Raw genomic sequence first — 23332 nt, forward strand, 5'->3', positions numbered from 1 at the left:
CATCATTTCTGACTCTTTTGAGGTATCAAATTCCAAAATTGACCCATGCATGCTTAGATTTGTTTATAGGAGCATTTAAGGTCACTTTTGGACTCCATTGTTGAGGCTTCTTGCATCTTAATGATTTCAGACCATAAGACCTATCCTTTTGGGCTCTTAGAGGCACTAAGATTCATAAAAATTGGACCATGATGATTAAGCCACAACCATGCAAGTGTTTGATGGTCATAAAGCTTGTTAAAAGGACCAAAATCATGTTTTGACCCCAACCATGCATGCAAGCACATAAAGTTTGTGAATTTATGGATTAGGAGGTCTTAAAGGACATGGATCTACATTTTAGACGTAAAGACTTAATGGATTAAGTCACAAATGAAGTCCCAACAAAACTGGCCAGTACGCTAAGCGTACACCCTAGTACGCTACGCGTACTGGGTCAACTCCTCGTTTTGGTCAAGGCCAGCGTCGCGCGTACGCATGCAGAGTGGCTATATTGGGCTTTTTGAGCCTTAGGGGACTGGGCCTAGACTATTGGGCCCCATGGCCCACTGTGGAGTATAGTTCTGGGCCTGGGAATTTGGAATCAAAAGTATTGGGCCTTTTGGGCCATATTGGGCCACTCAAGATTATTTCACTTTGGGCTAAGGACTTATTAGAATTGTGAAAAGGCCCATTTGAAGGGTTGGTCCCAATTTAGAAAATTGGGCCATTAGTGGGCCCTTAGGGAGCCTTTGATGGGCCATGGGTGCATTGGATTTAATAAGTTAGAATTAGGCCTTAGGAATGGTTTAAGTTATGCCAAGGGGGTAAAATGGTCATTTTACCCTAAGTAGTGTTATAGATGATGATTGAGTGTTATTATGATTATGGTAGCCGGGAGTCATCGGAGCAGCTGTTAGAGATTACTTCCCGTGAGATTCGACACTCAGCTTTACGAGGTGAGTTACCTTCCAGTAGAAGTGGGTCTATGGCCACAATGCCGACCCACTAGTAGAAGATTATAGTTAGATGATTGTCTGAGTGATAATTGTCTGGTATGCCATTATCCGTTATGTTCTATGTGCTAGTATGTTATGATTCTATGTGGTAGTGGTAGGGGTGAAATAGTCCCCGATATCCGGTTAAAATAGACCGAAGGGGAGGCCAACACCTAGATGTGCTAGGTAGTTATCCGGTTGAGATAGACCGAAGGGGAGGTCAACACCCAGATATGTTAGGCAGTTATCCGGTTGAGATAGACCGAAGGGGAGGCCAGCACCCATATATGCTAGACAGTTATCCGGTTGAGATAGACTGAAGGGGAGGCCAACACCCAGATTTGTTAGGCAACTATCCGGTTGAAATAGACCGAAAGAGAGGCTGACACCCAGATATTCCTAGCTAGATATGTTATATTATGGTATGTGGTATAATGGGGGAACTCACTAAGCTTCGTGCTTACAATTTTCAGTTTTGTTTTCAGGTACCTTTACATCGAAGGGGAAGGAGCTGGCACGGTAGCAACACATCACACACACATATGATTTATGCATTTTGAGATCCATAGGATTGTACTATAACATTATTATTATTCCACGACATTTTTTATAATATTTGACTTATGAGATTATGGGTTGATATGATATTGATAACGTTTTTTAGTAAACATTTTTATAAGCTACTTAATTAAAAATGAAATTTTTGGTCATGATTTTTGGGGTGTTTGTAACAGCCCGGATTCCCATGTATTATTTATTTAATTATTTATTTATTTTTTTGATGATTTGTGAGAAGACTCGGCGAGTTGGAGCCTAGACTCGCCGAGTATGATCGCGGATTTGGACGCGGGTTCGCGCCCGGACTCGGCGAGTCCAAGGAATGGACTCGGCGAGTCCGCGCTGTTTAATGAAACCCTAATTTCTCGGGTTTGGAGCCTATTTAAAGGGCCTTATGGCCCTCATTTGTGCTCACCAGTCCCTTGAGAGAAACCCTAGTGAGCTTGAGCGTTTGGAGTAAGTCAAGGAGCCATTATTGACCTTGGAGGTGTTATCTAGCAAGGGAAAGGAAGCAATAGCCAAGGGGAAACAAGAGGAGCCACTTCCTAAAGATTTGAGGTCCAGAACATCACATTTGAGGTACTATTTTCAAGCCATTCTCTATTATGTTGATGTTCATGTTGATTTAGGGCTTATTGAGCCCTTTTGTGGCTAGATCTAGTGCTTCCTTGGTCCCTTAAGCGAGTTAGGCTCTGGATCTGGACCCTTGGAGGTCCAGAGTGTCCCTTTGTCCAAGCTTTTTATGAATCCATGGGGGTTTTGGGATTGGGGTCTTTGTGCTTGAGGTCAAAACACCATTTATGAGGCATGGGGTGTGTTATGAGCACCAAGACATGAACTTTACGTGATGGATGTGCTTGGGAGGGCCAGATCTATGAGTTGTTGGAGCGGATCTGACCTCAAAAGTGAGATTGAGTTGGTGCATGGCATGGACTCGCCGAGTCCGAAGAACAGACTCGGCGAGTAGCATGAAGTTTGTCCTTAACCACTCAGCGAGTGGTCTTGCCGAGTTAAGGGTCGACTCAGTGAGTCAGGGAGAGTTAGAGAGGGTTGACAGGCGGACTGAGTCGAGCTGGAACTCGCCGAGTTGTTCTTGAGACTCGGCGAGTTGAGTCGTGGTGGCCCCGCGATTCATGCCAGGTGGAACTCGTCGAGTCAGGGGAATACTCGACGTGTCAAAAGAGAATCCTAGAGAGTTGGTGAATACGTATAGACTCGCCGAGTCGCCCTAGTGCACTCGCCGAGTCCGGTCAAAGTTGACCGTTGACCGTCGACCAGAGTTGACCAGAGTTGACTTGATAGGGGTAGTCAACCTTAGTGGTAAAAGTGTTAATTAGAGATGTATGATGTTATAGGAGGATTATAGCTCGGAGGATCGAGCACGAGTGATTTCCAGGATTCGCGAGTTATCGAGATATACGAGGTGAGTCTTCTCACTATACTTTACCTTGAGTAGGTAATCAGAGTTATGTGACAGAGTATTTGTATGCTATATGTATGTTATGTGTTGTACTGCATTATTTCTATGTGATTTATGCTGTGCATGTTTATAGAGTTGGAACCGGAAGGTTCCCAGAGTTAGAACCAGTGGGTTCACAAAGTAGGGTCTACGGACCCACAGAGTTATAGCCTCGAGTGGCTAATATGTGTTATGTGTGGTATTTTGGGGAACTCACTAAGCTTTGTGCTTACAGTGTTAGTGTTGTTTGTTTCAGGTACTAGTGATGACCGTGGGAAGGCGCCGGATTGATCTGTACACACGCAAGGAATTTTTATGTTATGTGATCTTGGGATTTTGTATGATGTGAATTAGAGATTTAAACTTGATGTTTTATGAAAATTAAATGAAAAATGTTTTTATATTTTGCGAAAAATTATTTTGAAATTCACGGTGTTACAGTGTTACACAACTTGTGAAAAGGTTTCATCATAATCAACCCCTTGGGTTTGAGTGAATCCTTTAGCAACAAGTCTTGCTTTGAATGTGTATAAATTGCCATCCATGTCAGTCTTCTTCTTAAAGACCCACTTACTCTCTGCAATCTTACATTGGAGAGGAAGTTCAACCAAATCCCAGACCTAGTTTTCTCTCATGTATTGGATCTCTGCCTTCATGGCTTCAAGCCATTTTTTAGATTTAGGATCTTCCATTGCATTTTGGTAGGTTACGGGTTTGTCAATATTCATCATCATGAAGCATTCATCAATGAGAAATCTATATCTCTCAAGTTCTTGACAAATTTTACCGGATCTGCAAACATCTTGTGTTTGAACAGGTTGAAGAGTAATGATGTCTTTATCTTCAACAACCTCTTGTTCAGTACTAGTGCCAACTTGAGTTGCATCAGGATGTGGTTCTTGATCTTCTTCAAGTTCCATGTGCCTCCCACTTGCTTCATCCATTAGAAACTTACTTTCCAAGAATTCAGATTTTCATGAGATGAATATCTTGTTCTCACTTGGGATGTTGAGTAATATCCTAAACAATCTTTGGGATATCCTACAAAGATGGATTTGGTAGACCTAGGCTCGATTTTGTTGCAAGCTTCTTCTCTAACATAGGCTTCACAAACCCAAGCTTTCATATAAGACACTGATGGAGATTTTCCATACCATATCTCATAAGGTGTCTTGTCTACCTTCTTAGTTGGTGCCATATTCAAGATACGAGCTGCGGTGAGTAAGGCGTAATTCCAAAATGATAAAGGGAGATTACTTCTGCTCATCATGGATCGAACAATATCAAGTAAGGTCTGATTTCTCCTCTTAGAAACACCATTAAGCCGTGGTGTTCTGGGTGGAGTAAGTTGTGAGATAATCCCACAACTCCTAAGATGATCTTGAAACTCTTGGCTCAAGTACTCACCACCTCTATCCAAACGAAGGATTTTGATTATTTTATCAAGTTGATTCTCAAATTCACTTTGAAACAATTTAAACTTTTCAAATGCTTCATTTTTATGTTTCATCAAATACACATAACCAAATCGACTGAAGTCTTCAGTGAAGGTGATATAATATCTTTCACTATATCTTGACATTGTTTTGAAAGGACCACATAAATCTGTGTCTATGATGCCTAATAAAATACTTTCCCTCTCACAAGTGCCAGAGAAAAGGGCCTTTTTCATCTTGCCACATAAACAAGATTCACATATGTCAAATAACTCAGTTTCATTTGCCCCCAAAAGTCCACTTTTTGGAGTTTTGATATGTGCTTCTTGCTTATGTGCCCAAGACAACAATGCCATAGGTATGTTTGGTTCAAACCTTGTTTGATCCTTTTGCTGTTAACATGATAAAGAGACTTATTATTTGAAGTGTCATCTAAATTCAATTCATAAATTCCATTTATTGGTCTAGCCTCAAAATAGAATATTCCATTCAGGAAGGAATAAATATTATCATCAAAAAATTGAAAATTAAAACCAGATTTTCTTAAACGGAAACCGATACAAAATTCTAGTAATAGAAGTAATCAAACACACATTGTTTTGTGTTAAGTACAAACCATATGGTAAATGTAAATCAAAATGTCTTATTGCTTGGACTGCAACTCGTGCTCCATTTCCTACATGCGATACCATTTCATCTGTCTTCAGTTCCCTACTCTTTCTGAACTCCTGCAACGAATTACAAATATGAGTTCCACAACGAGTATCAAATACCCAACTATTAGATGAAAAAGTAAATAGTACCATTTCAATCATGAAAATGGATATACCTAAAGGTCCTTCCCCGACCTTCTTGTTCTTCAACTCAACAAGGTACTTATGACAATTTCTTTTCAAATGCCCCACGACACCATACTCAAAGCATGTGTCATCTTTAGAAACCTTTTCTTGCTTCTTTGGTGGTGGATTTTAGCTAGGGAGCTTTCTTCCCTTTTCCCTTGCTAGCTTGTGGCTTCCCTTTGGAGTTCTTGTCTCGATTCTTCTTCTTAACTTGTCCCTCCCGAATCATGAGCACTTAGGGGGTTTTCCTTGGAATGTTTTTCTCTATAGTTTTAAGCATCCTGTGCAACTCAAAGATAAGTTTATCCCACAAATTCATGTTGTAGTGCATGATGAAAGTGTCATAAAACTTTGGAAATGAGTTCAGAATTAAGTTTGTGGCCAAGTCTAGTGGATATGAAGAGCCAAATCTCTCCAATTGATCAAACTGACTTTTCATCTTAAGAACATGAGTACTTACATTTATGGTTTCCTCCATTTTGAAGGCATGAAGGGATCGAACAGTTTCAAATCTTTCAGTCTTAGGTTGCTGACCAAACATCTACTTGAGATGTTCACTCATGTCAAAGGCAGTGAAAAGTTCTAGATCCTGCTGAAGATCAGGAATCATTGTGGCAAACATAAGACATGACACACCAAGTGAATCATTTATATGCTTAAGACATGCATCATGTGAAGCCTTTGGGATAGAGGGTGGTTCATCTAGGACTTGTGATTCAAGGACATAGTCTTTCTTTTCTTGTTTCAAAACGATTCTCAAATTTCGGTGCCAATCCAAAAAATTGGAGTGGCCCAGTTTTTCTTTTTCAAGCATGGATCGAAGGTTCATGGGGTGATGATGTGTTATAGTAGTTGGTGGATCCATCTACAAAATTTAACGAAGTTTTATTTAGTATTTAATTCTTTAAAAAAAAACTACTATCCTTTTGTTTCCAAAAACATTATTTATTTAAAGTCTAGGATCCAAGTTACAAATTAAATAAATTGTTAGGCGACCTTTATCCCACTTACTCAATTTTAACAAGGTAAATAACTTTTATTAATTACACCACTTGTAATTCGTACATGTATGAGACCCTTAACAATTCATTTGTTAATTTGACATGTTTGGTCTCATCTATGCCTTGGAACACTCTTGCTTAGGTGACCTTTTTGATAAGAGGCTTCCAATCAAGTCATGCAAGTGAAGAAACTTGTACAATTGACCTATAACTTGGTTATAGAAATCACAAAAGTACTTTGGCCACCAAAAGATTACACAAATGGTTATGTATCCTTTATCCCATAAGCATTATACAAATGATGTGCAAATATTTCTAAAGTTGGAGGACATAGACTTTCCTTTTGAAAGTATTTTGGATGTTTTATTATTCTTTTTAAAACATATGATATCATGATAATTGCATGCATCCAATTGATCATGGTATCAATTTTCAAAAAATCACATTTTGAGGTTCAAATATAAAACTTGGTTTTTGTATTTTTAACCGGTTTAATTTTAACGATAATATCCAAATATTAAGTTTGAGTTTGAGCCTTGTAACCTTTTAATATTGTTTAATAAAACTTCCTTTCATTAAAAAATATTTGGAGTTTGTATAAGTTTCAATATAACAATTTTTAGACTTATATTTTATTATTTCAAAATTTGCCGTAATTAACATTTTTAATAAAATCGGTTTTTATTTTAAAACATTAACTTGTTACATCTTATGTTCAACTTTTAAATTTTAAAAACCAAACTCCATGTGATGCTTATTTTGACCAAAAAAATAGGTTGAGCTTGTGAAAAGCTAAATTATCAACCACACAAAATATTTACTTGAAAAATAAACAACACAAGCATGCATTTGACATAAACAAGCCTTAAACTGGTTAACACTTTTGTGAGCCAATACAAAAGTGTTAAGTCCTTCATAAGAGAGAAAAGAGACCAAATAATACAAGTTCTTCATGTGATATTTAAGCTCCCACTTGCAATAACAACTAATTTTGTTGCAATTTTATAAGATTTTTATAAAAGTTATGAACTTTTATAAAAACCTTATAAAACCATGGCCCCCACTTGTAGACTTCAAAAATGGTCTCCATCTTCATCTTGTTACATTTTTCATAAAATAAATCTAGTCTAAAACTAATATATTACATAAAAATGACAAGAATAAAAACTAGCTACTTTTATTACATACTTTTATGAATAAAAGAATATGACAAACTATTTTCAAATAAATCACACAAAAAACAACACAAATGGTCCAATGCTTGTTTATGCACTCTAAAATACATATAATCATAAAATAATATTTGTTTTTCTAAGAGAACTTTAAGTGACAATGCATGAAGGTTTTGTTACAAAAAATAACAATTAAAAAAGTTGTCAAAGAAAATATGTATGAACTTGTTTTTAAACAAAACCAAGTTATCCATATTCTGCAAAAACTAAGATTTCCATAAATCAAAAAATCTAACCAAACTTGCAAGGTGACTCTTGATACCAATTGTTGGGTTTTGTTCAAAAATGGTTTCCAAAACTCAAAATATTAGCAACGAAAGTATTGTACATTTCGAACTTAATAACAAATTACAACCCACCAAGGATCTTCTTGCAAGTAATGGAAAGATAAAAACTCAACCATAGAAGAATGAAGATGTTAACAACCTCTATTGTCCCTTGAATCCTCTTGGAAGGCTTGATTTTGATGAAGAATATGGAACATAAAGACACCAACAGTTGATCACACTACTAGAAAACAGACCTTTAATGACACGCTTTTTACGACACGCACTGATTAATGATACGCAAAAGGGAGTGCCCTAAAAGTAATGTCAGATCTTTAGAAATTTGAAGAATTTAGGACGTGCATTTTTTGCGTGCCCTAAAATTAGTGTCTCACAAAAAAACACGAAGGGCGCTTATGTTAAAGGCGTGCCGTCTAGACATGTCGCTTTATAATTTTACAAACGCGCTCTTCAGCAACTAACAGGGGGGGGGGGGGGGAAGGAAATCAAAAAAATTAGAAAACCCGCCTTCCTTCCTTGTTTCCCCTCTTTAGCTCTGGGTGTGTTCTTTCACCACATAAATCTTCTTCGGTCTTCCTCTGCCTCCCTACATCGAGTTTTGCTTGCTTCTTTCCCTTGCACTCCAACCGCCGCCACTAATTCTTCCCCGTTCGTTAACATCGATCAAGGCTCACTTACTTCTACTCACTGGAACTACTATATCTCCCACTCAATGTTGAAACTTCAAAAAAAGCCCCAATTCAGTATTATACTCTCAAGTATCAATATTAGGACTGCATATCTTGATTCTCGTTTGTTTCAGATTCTCATTTGTTCTAAGCATCTTTCCGTATTGATGACAGATTATAGAAGCCCAAAAGCGGATACTTGAATTTCTAGAAACATGGGCCCAAACACGAATGTTACGCTCAAAGGCCAAAGCACTGCACTCTTATATGGAATTGGAAAGCATGATTGTTTTTGTTAGAAACTACATCGGAATCGCAACCCGGAAACCCTCCAAAATCATTTGCTCGAACAAGATTTCGTTCTTCTCTTCAGGTACCTCTATGCTCTTGCTCGATTTTCGTTCTACCCTTTCTGGTTCTTTTAGGGTTTTGATGCTCATGCTCTTCACAAACATGTCTTTGATTTTTCAATCTCTTGCAACGCTTTCAACTGTTCAAAACCACAGTTTCTCTCTCTTAGGAGGATTTTGCAATATGTCTTGCTAATTTCAAGATCGTCTTCTTTATTTGGTAAATCGTGAAATTCTTTTTGTTCATGTATTCCAAGCAAGCAAGCATCTAGTCTTCTAATTGCTAAAAATCTGCTACAGACAGACTGGGATAATTACAAGATCGTGTATCATTTAGTATCATGAATCATTAAGTTGTAAGAATTTTGGGTTGGGTCATCTCTTGTGGTGGTTATAGTCCACACACGTATATGTGATGGAGACTTTGTTAACTTGTACTTTTTCAGTCGATGGGAATTTATAGTTGCTTCTTTTTTTTCTTTTTGTGCGGCGAGCTTTACCATATTGTACTATATATATTGCCCGGGTTTAAAGCTTTATAGGCTTCATGGCGAGGATTAAACCTCAAGCTTTGTTACAGCAAAGCAAGAAGAAGAAAGCACCCAGAAGTATCAGTATCCCCACAATTGCATTGTACAAGGTAGTTACTGTTGTTATGGTGTTTTTCCTATTTGCTACTTACAGACACTGGTCTCAAAGGTTTGTTGAAAAGAAATGTTTTTTTTCATTTGAATGTTTAAGAAGGAAGCCAAAACTTTCTTTTTCTTGTATGTATTTATGCCACAGTTAGTCCATGAACTCATGTAAAACGCTTGGTCCATAAAGGCTAGCACCTGAAGATTGGATACAAGTTCCACTAGCACTAAACAATTAGTTGTTTCATTAAATAGTTGTATGGGCAACTGGTATATATATATATATATATATATATATATATATATATATATATATATATATGTGTGTGTGTGTGTGTGTGTGTGTTCTTGGTCCTAAAGCATGGATTTTTCCTCTTCTGTTTTATAAATTACCATCATCACTCAATCATGGTGAGGAAACATGAACTTGTATACCATCTTACCTTATTCGATCATAGCTTGCATCCATACATTGCAAGAGCAAGAACTAGGTCTAGGTCATGCATCTAAAAACACCTAACTATTGATGTGCATGATATTTTTAGGTCAGTAATGCAGACAGAGGAAAGAACATCAAACTTTCAGGTACAACAGTTTTGTTATTCTTTCTTCTTCCCCCAAACCTTTGCTTATTTCCAGTAGTAGTTGAGTAGTATGATTATTGAATGCCCTTATGTGGGAAAGTGATTATATAGAGAAGGTAGGACAAATGGAGAGATCATGGAGTAAAGCTACAACTTTATTATGGAACCAAACCAACAATGGAATGGAATGGAATGGAATGAGAAAAGGGTTGTACATTTCTTATGGGATTGATTGCTACAGAAAACCATTTTCTTATTTATTTGTTTTTTCCCACAAAGCAATCAGATGATTTGTTGTTACTAGTTACATTGTCCAATTTAGTTTCTTTAATCAATTACAGGTCGAAGATGACTTTTCAGATTCAAAGAAATCAGATGTACCTAGATATGTTGTAAGTTTGCTGTCATTTGTCATATGTTTTTCCTGTAAACTACAGGCACCATTTGTTTATATCCTTAAGTAAGTATGATTATAGGTGACAATTTCGACCCATTTACTTATAAGTTATAAATGGGCCAAGTTTTAGCTGTATAGGGTTAAATTTGGTAAAATCAGCAGAAATGAAACTTGTCAAAAGTTTGAAAGTTCCATGGAGTTATTTTTAAAGCATACAAGCTCCTAAATGCTTTATTAAAAAAATAGATTATTATTGTATAATCATATGGTAGCGATTTTTCTTTCATATCAAATCTCCGAACATTACTTGTTATGAAGTTCAATCAAGGTAGCGATTTTTTGTTGGTACCTGTTTGTAAGTAACTTGTTCGTCATCAAAAAGGTCAACAAGTGAGATTATCCCAAAATGGTCTAATTTTGCATTTTCTTTGGTGAGGATTTGTTGCTTTGAGTATTTTTGTTTCATGTTTTCTTGGATTTAAGTTTGTAAATTTCAAAGTTTCCTAAGATATTTGCTATCTATATTTCTATGAGGAGCATGGTGGAGATCTTAATGTAGCTGTTAATGCACATTTCACAGAAGGAGATAGAAACATGTTAGTTTTCTTTATCATTTAATAAGTTCACAACTTCTATCTTACTTTCTGACACATATTTCACTTATGTTATAGAAGACAGACAACCTCCATTGTTGCTCCACCTGAGGATTTCATGGACATAGATGATCCAACTCTTCCACCTCAGAGACCTCCTCTCTCCCTCTTTCCTTCTGCTAGAGATATCAACATGAACCCATTCTTCTTGATCCAAACTTCACAAGAAGTATATTTGATAGTGGGCCACAAGGTTCAGGGGTAGTGATCCATTTTGGTCTCATCCAAGAGAACTGAGGTAGATTCCAGTTGAGGTCATGGATGAGCCAAGTACAGAATCAGATCATTCCGGACATGATCCAAGAATTTAAGAAGTCACAGAAACAACAACAGAAAATGTCCCAGAAACCCATGCACATGAGATAGCTGGTAGGTATCATGTTACAGAGTATCTTATTATCTTATTAATCTTATTGTCTTCTCTTGCATCTAAAATTACCATTTTACCCTTGATTTTTGTTTTTTCTCAGAACTGGATTTAAGGAGGATAAGAATTTCCATGTAGTTTTAAATTATGTGATAGCTGGTAAGTATCATGTTACAGAGTATCTTGGTTCTGTTGCATTCAACAAAGCTATTCAAGAACATGATCTTCACACTGGAATGGATGTGTGCGTGAAAATAATAAAAAACAACAAACTCTTTTAACCAGAGTCTTGATGAGATAAAGCTTCTAAAATATATCAACAAAAATGATCCCGGTGACAAATATCACCTTCTCATACTTTATGATTACTTTTACTACCGAGTAAGTCAAATTCATAACCTTTTTTTTTATTAATTTGATTTTCCCTTTTTGTATTATTAACTTGTTTATAATAAATACTTCCAGGAGCATTTATTAATCGTTTATGAACTTCTCAAGGCAAACTTATATGAATTCCATAAATTCAATAGAGAATCCAGAGGACTGCATTAAATTCCTACAGTTCCAATAGTGTTATTGTATCAGGGATCAACTTCTAATAAAGTATACTTGATGGTTTTTGAGAGAGGGATTTTAGCATTTCTAGATGGTTCAGCCTAGTTGTTACATGACTATGTTTTTCATGGTACCGGCTTGCAGCAAGTTTCATCCTCAGCATCTATACATATCTCTGAGAGGATAAGTGTCTTAACTAGCTTAAGATATTCACTGGCTACATTTTTAGCATAGATCTTGTGAGTTGAGACCTTCCTTTTGATATTTCAATGTTGAATCATATTTTTATCTTTTATTACTCGTCAGGTCTATGTGGAGGTTGAGAAATCGAGGGAGCAGATACTTAAGGATCCTGGGAAGTCATTGGCTGCATTACTAGGCACTATAAATGGCTTATTTTTAAGTTTAAAAGCAGCAATTGGCCATTTCAATGCAACACATCAGGTAAGTACCCTCCATTTCATATGCTACTTAAAAAGGTAGACAATGGAGAACTTAGGTTGTGTTTGGCGCGTTTAAGCTAACTTATTTTTTGAGGCAATTGTACTATAGTGTTTGTTGAGACCACTAAAGTAGCTTCTAAGCTAGACGAGATAGTTTGTTGATAAGCTCACGGGTCTTTTTCCAAATCTACCCTTATATATCTAACTGTACTTTTATATCATTTTACATTTTCCATCTATCTTATGAGTTAGTTTTTTTACCGAACGCTGTTACTTTATCAGCTAGCTTTTTCAACTAGGCTGACTGCCAAACACAACCTTAGTTCAAGTTGGTTGGATGTTTAGGCTATGTTTTCTCTACCTTTTTGGATGGGAAAAAATTGCTAACTTTCAATTAAATTTGCATTTTTCAGATTGGATTTTTTGTTGATGGGAGTTACTCGTTTCCTTTGATGTTTGAGACACTGCCAGATGTAAACCAAGAAAGTTCTCAGTGGACTGATTGTGAGATTAGAGATGCCATCAACTTGATTTATTTGAATATAAACAAGTTGGATGTCTACTTATCACTCTTGGTAAGATCTTTCCCTTTTCCCCACTAATAAATACAATCATTTTAATTTAAAAACCCTTACTATGATAATTCAAAATCGATTGTATGGCTGTGGACATAGTTTATTCTTTCGAACAAACCTAGCATGCACTATTGCGAATGATCTGGCTTGGGCTTATGATGGACACTGCTTGTACAGTTGTAGCCAGGTAGGTACTTCATTGGATTATGAATAAACTATAAAATATGATATGTAAATTTGTAAGTGTTAAATTCTTTTTTATTTTTCTTATATTTTACAGGATAATTCTTTGCATAGCTGGATCATAAAAGGAGATTCCCTCCATGGAGTCTCTTTACCTCCAAATATTCTTGGTGTTAAGACACTCATAGACATGACCTTTCTTGACATTAAATGCAAATTTAATTTAAAAATTAATAAATATATAAATATTTTTTTAGAACATTTAAAATTATGATACGCAAAAATGTGTGTCATCTTCATTTATGACATGGCCTTTCTTGACAGGGGTTTCCTTGATACGCATTGCGTGTCATAAACACGCGCGTCGTAAGATTACGACACGCAAATACGTGTCATCTTCCTTTATGACAGGGCCTTCCTTGATACACATTGCGTGTCATAACCACGCGTCGTAAATGCGCATCATAAATGCGCGTCGTAAATGCACGTCATCTCTCTTTATGACAGGGCCTTTCTTGACGCGCATTTGCGCGTCGTTTGAGCGTTTTACGACGCGCAATGAGCGTCGTAAAAGGTTGTTTTTCTATTAGTGTCAACTTGATGTAATGCTAGTTATAACTCTTAAGATTTAATTCAAAACAAAGGTATGACTTAAAGAGAGTATGCAAGTAACTTCTAACTCTTCAACACTTTGCAAGAAGGTAAGAGAGTGAAAGAAATGAGAGAATTTCGGCCAAAATACATGCAAGAGTGTGTATGAAAATAAAAGCCTCTAAAGCCTTCATAAAGCAAGAATATTACCCACAGGTCCTTAACTCATTAAGCACTTCATGCACCTAAAGCTACTTGTCCCCCCATGCTTCCAACCCATGCATTCTTTTCCTTATTAAGTGATTATCCCATTAACACAATACTTCCAAATTTTGGATCTAGTCCCAAATATCATTCTAAGTCATAAAGTTTCCAACTTTATGACTTTCCATGGCTAGAAAGAGTCCAAAAACCAAAACCCTAACTTAATACACAAACCCAAGCATCATACTATTGCATGGAAGGAAGAAAAGGACCAAGATCACAATTTTATGGTTCATAGCACTCAAAAACGTCTGAAATGATAGCTCTTATGTTTTAGAGTAAGCCATACTCATGAATAACTAGATTATGGGACCAAAATGCATAAAAATTAAGAACTAGCAAGATCTAAGGAAACATTCATCAAGTTCATGTCTTTATACCTTCTAGAGGTTGCTTGGGAGGTGCAAATCCCATGAAAGCCTCTAAAGCCTTCATAAAGCAAGAATGTTACCCACAAGTCCTTAACCCCTTAAGCACTTCATACACCTAAAACTACTTGTCTCCCCATGCTTCCAACCTATGCATTCTTTTCCTTATTTTGATCAAAAGATCGTCACTTCTTTCTTAAGAAGGAAGCTACGATTTTGGGTATAGAAAAGAAATAGTTTGAATTTTATAAACCCAAGTTTATAAAATATGAACTTTGTCTTTAGGTAAAAGACAAAAGACTCAACTAGTCCAAAAGGTTGTACATGACTTAGTAATTCATATAATGTGAAATAGTATGTTACTTGTTATTGTAAAATAATTATTTTCATGAAATAAATATTTTCCCAATTTATTATAAGAGTTTATGAATATTTGTTAAAATCAATTTCTAATAAATAATCAATTGTATCTAGTTGTTGTTAGTGTGACCCTTAGTATAATATGTTAATTACCAATATCATTCTAATATGACTCTTGAGCATATTAGATCTTTCATTGCAAGGGGTCGTTTTGGGAGGATGGAGGCTGGAGGTGGAAAGGATGTTGATGGTTAAGGTTGCTTAAATAGTGCTCAAACCCTAAAAATTAGGGTTTGCATATCTACTGAGTACGCCCTGCGTACTGATGAGTACGCCCAACATACTCTGATGCACCTGCGACCGCTTTTAATGAGTTACGCTATGCGTACGCCCCAAGTACGCATGGCGTAAGGAACAATCTTGCAACACACACACACACACACATATATATATATATATATACATATATATATATACACACACACACATACACACACACACTTTTGGGTCAACAAGGAAAATACCTGTGATGTGCGGGTGTTACACGTGTCACAGATGACTGCTACAAAACCTTCTAACATACAAAACATCCGCTCTGATATCATGATAATTAAGGCATATTCTTAGTGAGAAAGAGTTGTTGCAAGTGTTTTTGATAGAAAACATAATTGCTAAAAACAAAAAATAGGAGAATAAATACTAGCTAAGAGAAAACACTAATGGGCTAAAAGTTAAAGAGCCCATAAACATGTGGGCTAACAACATATAGGCTAACAAATTCTTATTAAACTTTAGATGAAATCTAAAGTTTATTGTGTATAAAACATTCATAAAAGTAAAATCTAAGTAATCGTATTAAAATGATACATAAATGAATAAAAAAAATAAACAACAATATAAATAACTGAGATCGAGCCTTATAGGGAGTTTCAACCTCAGACATTTGAAAAATAAGATAATGGTTGCATCGGGTTTTTATAATGAATTCTTGAAGAATGCATAAAGATGAAGCAGAGGCTTTTTTAAATGAATATATAGCCAAACATCATCGTATTTGCCATGTTTGAGCCACATATGTACCATGCCCCCATGGCGGCAAAGAAACGATTTATAAGGCTGAGTGTCGTGCAAGTCTTACCCGTGGTGAACATATGTGAACAATATTACCAACGGTGCTTCTTTTTTTGCCAGCAGTGGAACTCCACCAATGGTAAAAATCAAATCTGTGTTGGTTTTGTGAGCTTTTTGCCAACGGTATACTCAAAATCATACCGTAATACCAAATCTTCATAGGTAAAACAAAAATTATTTATGTTGGATCTAGCTGCATCGGTAAAAAGGGCATGACACCCAAGTTGTAGAGGGTGTAATTGGCACAACGTATGTGATAATGTGAATGGTTAGTTTTACAAACATTAAAATGCAAAAACTTTAGGATAATTCAAAATAATTGGTTGACGAAAGAACTATTTCCTTGGTCCAAAAAAATAACATTTATATTATACCAAGTAATCAAACATATAACACATAACTTCAACAAGATATTTGATTATAAGTTAAACATTTTAAATAGCTTTTTAATAATACCAAGATAGGCAAACTTATGGACACAATTTATAGTTATGATAGTATAACAATTCATCTTCAGACAGTTTGGCCGAGTGGTCTAAGGCGCCAGATTTAGGCTCTGGTCCGAAAGGGCGTGGGTTCAAATCCCACAGCTGTCATATATTTTTGTTTTCCTTTAAAATACATAAATGATATACATTTATATCTTTTTTTTTTGAATAAATAATTAAAAATATTTTATATTAAAAAAGTAAGAACGAACTGATGAGAAATCTGCTTTGTTTTCTGGTTTCCACTTTCCATACTCAAAAACCTGGTGAAGATTATGCAGAAAAGCAAGCTCTTGATCAAAGCACTCTCCAATAACAAAGCAAATTCGTCTCAAAATTGGAGATCCCAAATTAATCAATCTCATTTTGTCTCTCAAATCTCATCAATTCTTTTACAAAGACACAATTGGCCTTCACTTCTCCAAACCCTAAATCTCAAATCCAAATTGACCCCATCTCTCTTCCTCCAAATCCTCAACACAACAAAAACCCAACCTCAAATCTCACTAGATTTCTTCAAATGGGCAATCAAGAACGCTGCTTTTCAACCAGACCTCACTGTTCAATGCAGAATGACCCATCTGTTAATCGGTTCTGGTTTGGTTAATCCTTCAAAGCCCATCTTAAATTCACTACTTGAAAACAACCCACCTGCTCAAATTGTTCAATCTCTGATCAAGTCATGTGCTAAAGATGTGAAATTTTGTAGTTCAGAATCTTTAGTAGTATTCGATTGTGTTCTTGGTTGGTATTGTGAAAAGGGTTTGTGTTTCCAAGCTTTGGAGGTTTTTAATCTGACTAGAGATCTTACTTCAGATGCTAGTGAAGTGTTTCCGATTCGTTCATATAATACATTGCTTAATGCGTTACAAGAGAACAATGAGGTTAAGCTGGGATTGTGTTTTTATGCTGTTGTGATTAGACACGGGGTTTTAATCGATGGGTTTACATGGCGTATACTTGCTAAGATATTTGGGAAACAAGGCAAGATTGAAGCAATGCTTAGAATCATCAATATGGGTATGCATGATCCCTTAATATACCATTTAGTGATCGAATGTGGCAGTGAAATGGGAATGTTTAAAGTCGCACTCCACATGTTCGATGAAATGTCCAAGAGAAATCTCAATCCTGGGTTCAACACTTGTGTTTCAATTCTCAATGGTGCTTGTAAATATAAGAACGAAGAAGTAATCAAATTCACAATGGACTCCATGGTAGAAAAAGGGTACATTTCAAAACCTTTAATCAATCATGATTCACTGATTCAAAACCTTTGCAACATGAGAAAGACTTATGCAGCTGACATGTTCTTCAAGATATCATGTGATCTGCAAAACTCATTACAAAACAAGACTTATGGTTGCATTCTACAAGCCTTGTCCATGGAAGCTCGTGTGAAAGATGCAATAGAAACTCATCAAGTTATTGAAAATAGAGGAATTCAAGTAAACCCCGTTTTCTATAACGAATTTATTAACATTCTTTGCAACGAATATCCATCAAAAGCAATTAACACCTTACTTATAGATATGATCTCAAAAGGGTATAAACCATCCTCATTGGCATTATCAAACTACATAATCTCTCAATGCAAGAAACGAAAATGGAAAGAAGCAGAAGAACTTGCGAATTTGGCCTTTCAAGAATCCATCTTTCTTGAAGCTTTGTGTTGTGGTTTTTTAGTTAAGCATTATTGCAAGAGGACGCAAATCGATTTGGCCATTAATATGTATGATCAAATGGAGGAAAACGGGTTAACTTTGGATTCAACAACTTATAATTTACTTCTAAATGGACTTGTGGAGGTGTTTAGGGTTAAAGATGCGGAAAGAATCTTTAATTACATGAGAATTAAGAATTTGGTTACTAGTGAAAGTTTCGTGATCATGATTAATGGGTATTGTCGTGGAAACGAGATGAGAAAAGGCATGATTTTGCATGATGAAATGTTGGAGATTGGACTTAAACCTAGCGCAAAATTATATAAACAATTGATTTGTAATTTTAGGTAGAAGTGATATTTGTATGAATTGAGTTGATGCCCATTTGTATCTCTCTTTTTTCTTTTTTCTTTTTTTCTTTTTTTCTTTTTTTTTTTGCAAAAAAGGATTATGTTTTTAGAAAACTTTTGAGACATTGAGATGTAAATCAGGTGCATAATGATGCATAACGAGTAAAACACTATATATGTGAAAAAAGTTAGCTTTTGACTATAACTTGAACGCCACCATAATCAACAATAGATATTCAAGAAGGCAAAATTCAAGTACAAATTAATATGAATGTCAAAACTATTTCCCATTAAAATATGTTACTTGAAGAACTACACAAGTTGAATAAAATATGTTACTTGAAGAACTACACAAGTTGAATAAAATATGTTACTTGAAGAACTACACAAGTTGAATACAAACACATATTCTAGTTGAAACAATTAACCACCTAAAGCATAAAACTCAAAGCCAACATTTAGAGTAAATTACACAAATGGTCCCTATGGTTTGGGTATTTTGCGCGTTTGGTCCCTAACTTATTTTTTTTAACTCGGAAGGCCCTTACTATTTGTTTTTGTTACATACTTGGTCCATACTGTTTGTTTTTGTTACACGCTTAGTCCATGTCTTACCTAAAAGAACTATTATTTAAATAGGGAAAAATGATGGGGTAGGTAAGGTAATGTGAGGGGTGAGGTTAGGGGTGTGCTTATTTAAGTAAATTAAAAAACCAAAGACAAAATTGTCTTTTTAGGTAACACAGAGACCAATCGCATAACAAAAACAAACAGTAAGGACCTTTCAGGTTAAAAAAATAAATTAGGGACCAAACGCGTAAGTTACCCTAAACCGTAAGGACCATTCGTGTAATTTACTCCAAAATTTATTTCTGCCACCTTTTAGGACTTGTTAACAAGCTTGGATATATTCAAAAGGGACCTGTTATTATTAGAAATGTTACCAATAGTTAATGACCATGGACACTATTTCCAACAGTCTCACACTTAGACAAGTCATTATGAGGTCTAATATTTATCCAATAATCAACAGAGAGTTAGCCATCCAATGCAACTACCGAACTCTTGATCTAATCAAGATTCAATCCTTAGATAAGTGATTAACTATTCATTCGTTCTATGATATCTATATGAACTTGAGACATAGATAATGGTCAATCTCAGAAGTCAAGATTATGTATCCTGAAATAGATTTGTGATGACTTCATCTGACTACTAAATTGAACACATCAATTTCAGTGAAGGCTCGGCCAAGGACTTTAGATATCAGCACCAAATCATTAAGGGGTCCATAAACATCGCTTCTCCTATTAAGGCAGAAGGAACAAATAAACTTCGACTACATAGTTTTTGTCTATTTCATCATGTTACACATGGACATACCCTTTATAACTACCAGTTACAGATAGCGTTAGAGTAAACCAATGCATAATATAATCATAGAGAAAAACCCCACATGTATCTAGGTTTGAAGAATATATAGAAGATATTATCGTCTTAGAATTACTCGTGACTATATCCATGAAGTAATATCTAAGCGTGGGTTGGTCCAATATTTAAATCTCTATTAAGTACTCATGAGTGTTAGCATAATCTATATTCTATTTCCAATCACTATGGTCAATCCACTAATAGTCATGACAATCTTGAATTACTAGTTACTTCCAAGAGTATGTGACATCCCCAAATTCACAGTCATTTTAAAAAAATTTATTTATGCTTATTTGAAAATCAGAGTATCATTTTTAAAGAATAATATTGCGGATTTTGTTCCTAGAAAAACATGATAAATATATTATCAAAGCATTCCAAAGAAATATATTTTTTTTGTATTAAAACTTTGGGATGTCATCGTCAATACAGAAACATAAGCATAAACAGACCTTATATTCATTTACACTAGTGATTTATATCTCCTTTAATCTTTCAGTGTAATATAGCTTCGTATCGACACATGTTATACAAATAAACTGAATGGGTCAGGTTGGGAAACCTGGTGAGTACATAAGGTTTTCAACCCACAATAATAAAGTTATTATGTTTCATCATCAAACAATTAACTCAATTACCCATCCCCATTATCTTCTTTATTTCTTAAGGATCTACCCTAAGAATCGTCTATCATTCACTCATTCATTCCTAAGGAATAGGCACGAAGTCCATCGTTGCCTATGGAACAACTGCTAATGTTATCTATTAGACACATCTGTCAATATTATCATTTAGGCACAGCTGCCAGGATTATGACGTTCTCTATTAGGCACAACTGTCGATATTATCATTAAGGCGCAACTGCCAGGATTATGATGTTCTCTTTTAGGCTCAACTACTGATATTATCCTTTAGGCGCAACTGCTAGGATTATGATCTTCTTTATTAGGCTCAGCTGCGATATTATCCTTTAGGCGCAACTGCTAGGATGTTTAGAGTACATCGTAGTTTAACAAAATCTACAGGTTGTGGCGCAACTGTCAATATTCATCTATATCATCTTTCACCCCTCATCATTCATCTACCCATGTTCTACCCAACATATTCGTAGATATAAAATACATATACAATTTAAATCATTTAAAACATTTATAAATCGTTCATCCAGCATATATATCGGCAACACAAATAATATGCACACATATCACGTAATTTTTATTAAATACTTCATACCTATGTGTAAGATGAAAGTAACTATACACTCACTTGTTAAAGTGGTGATTCCAACTTGGAAAACTGTAACACCTCAAATTTCAAGACAATTTTTTTATTTTTAATTCTCAAAAATTATAGTCATCACATAAATTGTAAGTTATTATCAACAATATCAGAGTATCCCAAAATCCTCAAATCTCCATAGGCCGATGGATGTGTACAATCATGCCTCCGCCGTTACGAAATCTATATAAGTACCTGAAACACATTTAAATCAACATGGTAAGCACGAAGCATAGTGAGTTCCCCAAAATACCAAATACACAAATAATAAGCCTCTCATGGCTATATCTCAGTATGGACCCTCCGGTCATGTGTCTTAGTGAGGACCCTCCGGTCTCACGACTTAGTATGGACCCTCCGGTCATGTGTCTCAGTGAAGACCCTCCGGTCTCACATATCAGAATGGACCCTCCGGTCATAGATCAACATATATACATAATAATATAACAACATAAGTCACAAAGACAGAATGCATAATAACACATAAAGTAGATAAGACCCTCCGGTCAGAAATATAAATAAGACTCTCTGGTCAATAATATAAATAAGACCCTCTGGCCAACAACATAAATAAGACCCTCCGGTCAATAACACAAATTAGACCCTTCAGTCACTCATGCATTACCACACAGGTAAATATAGTGAGAAGACTCACCTCAACTGCTACACGAGAAATCCTACACTGCTGCTGCCGCTGCACACTGGCTCCTAAACTGGGCCACAAAAACCCAACACCATAATCAAAAACTATGCAAGGCTACACTCCAACACTATGCCCCAAATATGGCCCTACCCAAACAGGCTCACAATGACCTAAACCCAATGGGCCACCAAGGCCCAACCAAGAGATCCACAAAGGGCCCTCTAATGGCCCATTTTCCAAATTGGCCTCAACCCCCATATGGGCCTTATCCTAAGCCTAAGGATTCTCTTAGCCCACAATAATATTAGATGGCCTAGAGGCCCAAACAGAAAGTCCAAACAAAACGGCCCAAGGATACGAAACCCAAAATGCAACAAGCCCATAGCGAGACTACGCGGGGCGTACCTCCCCTGGTACACTCATCGTACACAGGAATCCTGATCGGGGAAACTAGACCAGTACGCGAGGGGGGGGGGGGGGTACTGGAATTACGCGGGGCGTACGGATCAGGTCCAAAAACTATATTTTCGACTTAACCACTTCAACCCAAAGTATCCAAACCTCATGGAAGCTTCATTACAAGATCCTAATTGATAAATTTGGCGACTTTATCAGTTTTCATGTCTTAATGGGACCTAACTTCCAAAAATAACCATTAAGACTCTCTTAAATCATCTTAACACATGCCTGATGAGGTCTAGATGACCAAGTTCTCATTTTTATGAATCAAGGCAACCCAATACACTTAAAAGGACAGGAGATTTTCTCTGGAGTTCACCAAACTCACAAAGTTCCAATCTTGGGAGATAAAACCGTAAAAATGGACCCAAAACAAGAACTAGCGCAACAATAAGAAAGTTTCAAACTTGATACCTCTTGAAGACGCACCAACACAAGGAGAAATCAGATCCAAAAGTGAGAAGCACAAGTTATCCTCTTTCAAGGCTCTTTCTTCACCAAGAGCTTCACCAAGAACACTCAAATGAGCCTCCATACTCACACAAGCTAGAGGAAATGAGATTAGGGTTTCAGAGGGCTTAGAGACTGGAAATGGTGCTGAAAATGAGGCCATCATGTTCCTTAAATAGGGTCACCTCAAAATACTAGGGTTTACACTCTGAGCCTAGTACGCCCATCGTACTAGGTGGTATCTGCGTTCATGCTATGCACATGAGTACGCTGGTACACAAGTGTACGCCCCGCGTACCCAATTGCCACCCATTTCTCAGTAAGGACTAAACTTGCCAAAACTTCAAACTATCATAACTTCCTTGTTATAATTTCGTTTCCAACGAACCTTATATCCATGGAAAGGTTGTGAGAAGCCCTATGCTTCTAGCAACTCATCACCTCCTTAAAAATCCACGAGCAAAAATTCAAAATTCATAAAAGATCGAGCCAACACCTTCACCGATACTCTTGGGCTCTAAAGCACAACCCGAAACCTTTCATCATACAGCCTACTGTAACAACCCAATTTTCACGTCCAAAAATTTCATTTTTAAATCAATACTTTGGAAAGCATTTGTAAATAAAATATTGTCTGATCAAATCATTCCACAATC

At 36.1% G+C, this 23332-nt stretch overlaps 1 protein-coding gene and 1 non-coding gene across 2 annotated transcripts; both read left to right on the top strand.

The window, feature by feature from the left end:
* Positions 1-16429: 16429 nt before the first annotated feature.
* TRNAL-UAG (transfer RNA leucine (anticodon UAG)) lies at positions 16430-16509 on the top strand. Its single transcript has one exon. It is a non-coding gene; the product is annotated as a tRNA-Leu (tRNA).
* Positions 16510-16676: 167 nt separating this feature from the next.
* Positions 16677-18416, top strand: LOC145098627 (Tetratricopeptide repeat (TPR)-like superfamily protein). The gene has a single exon (XM_079036251.1). The coding sequence runs from the start codon at positions 16677-16679 to the stop codon at positions 18414-18416; it is 1740 nt and encodes a 579-aa protein (XP_078892377.1).
* The last annotated feature ends 4916 nt before the right edge of the window (positions 18417-23332 follow it).

Source organism: Lactuca serriola, chromosome 4 (assembly GCF_051521515.1).
Source record: "Lactuca serriola cultivar US96UC23 chromosome 4, Lser_US96UC23_V15, whole genome shotgun sequence".
Taxonomy (NCBI): Eukaryota; Viridiplantae; Streptophyta; class Magnoliopsida; order Asterales; family Asteraceae; genus Lactuca; species Lactuca serriola.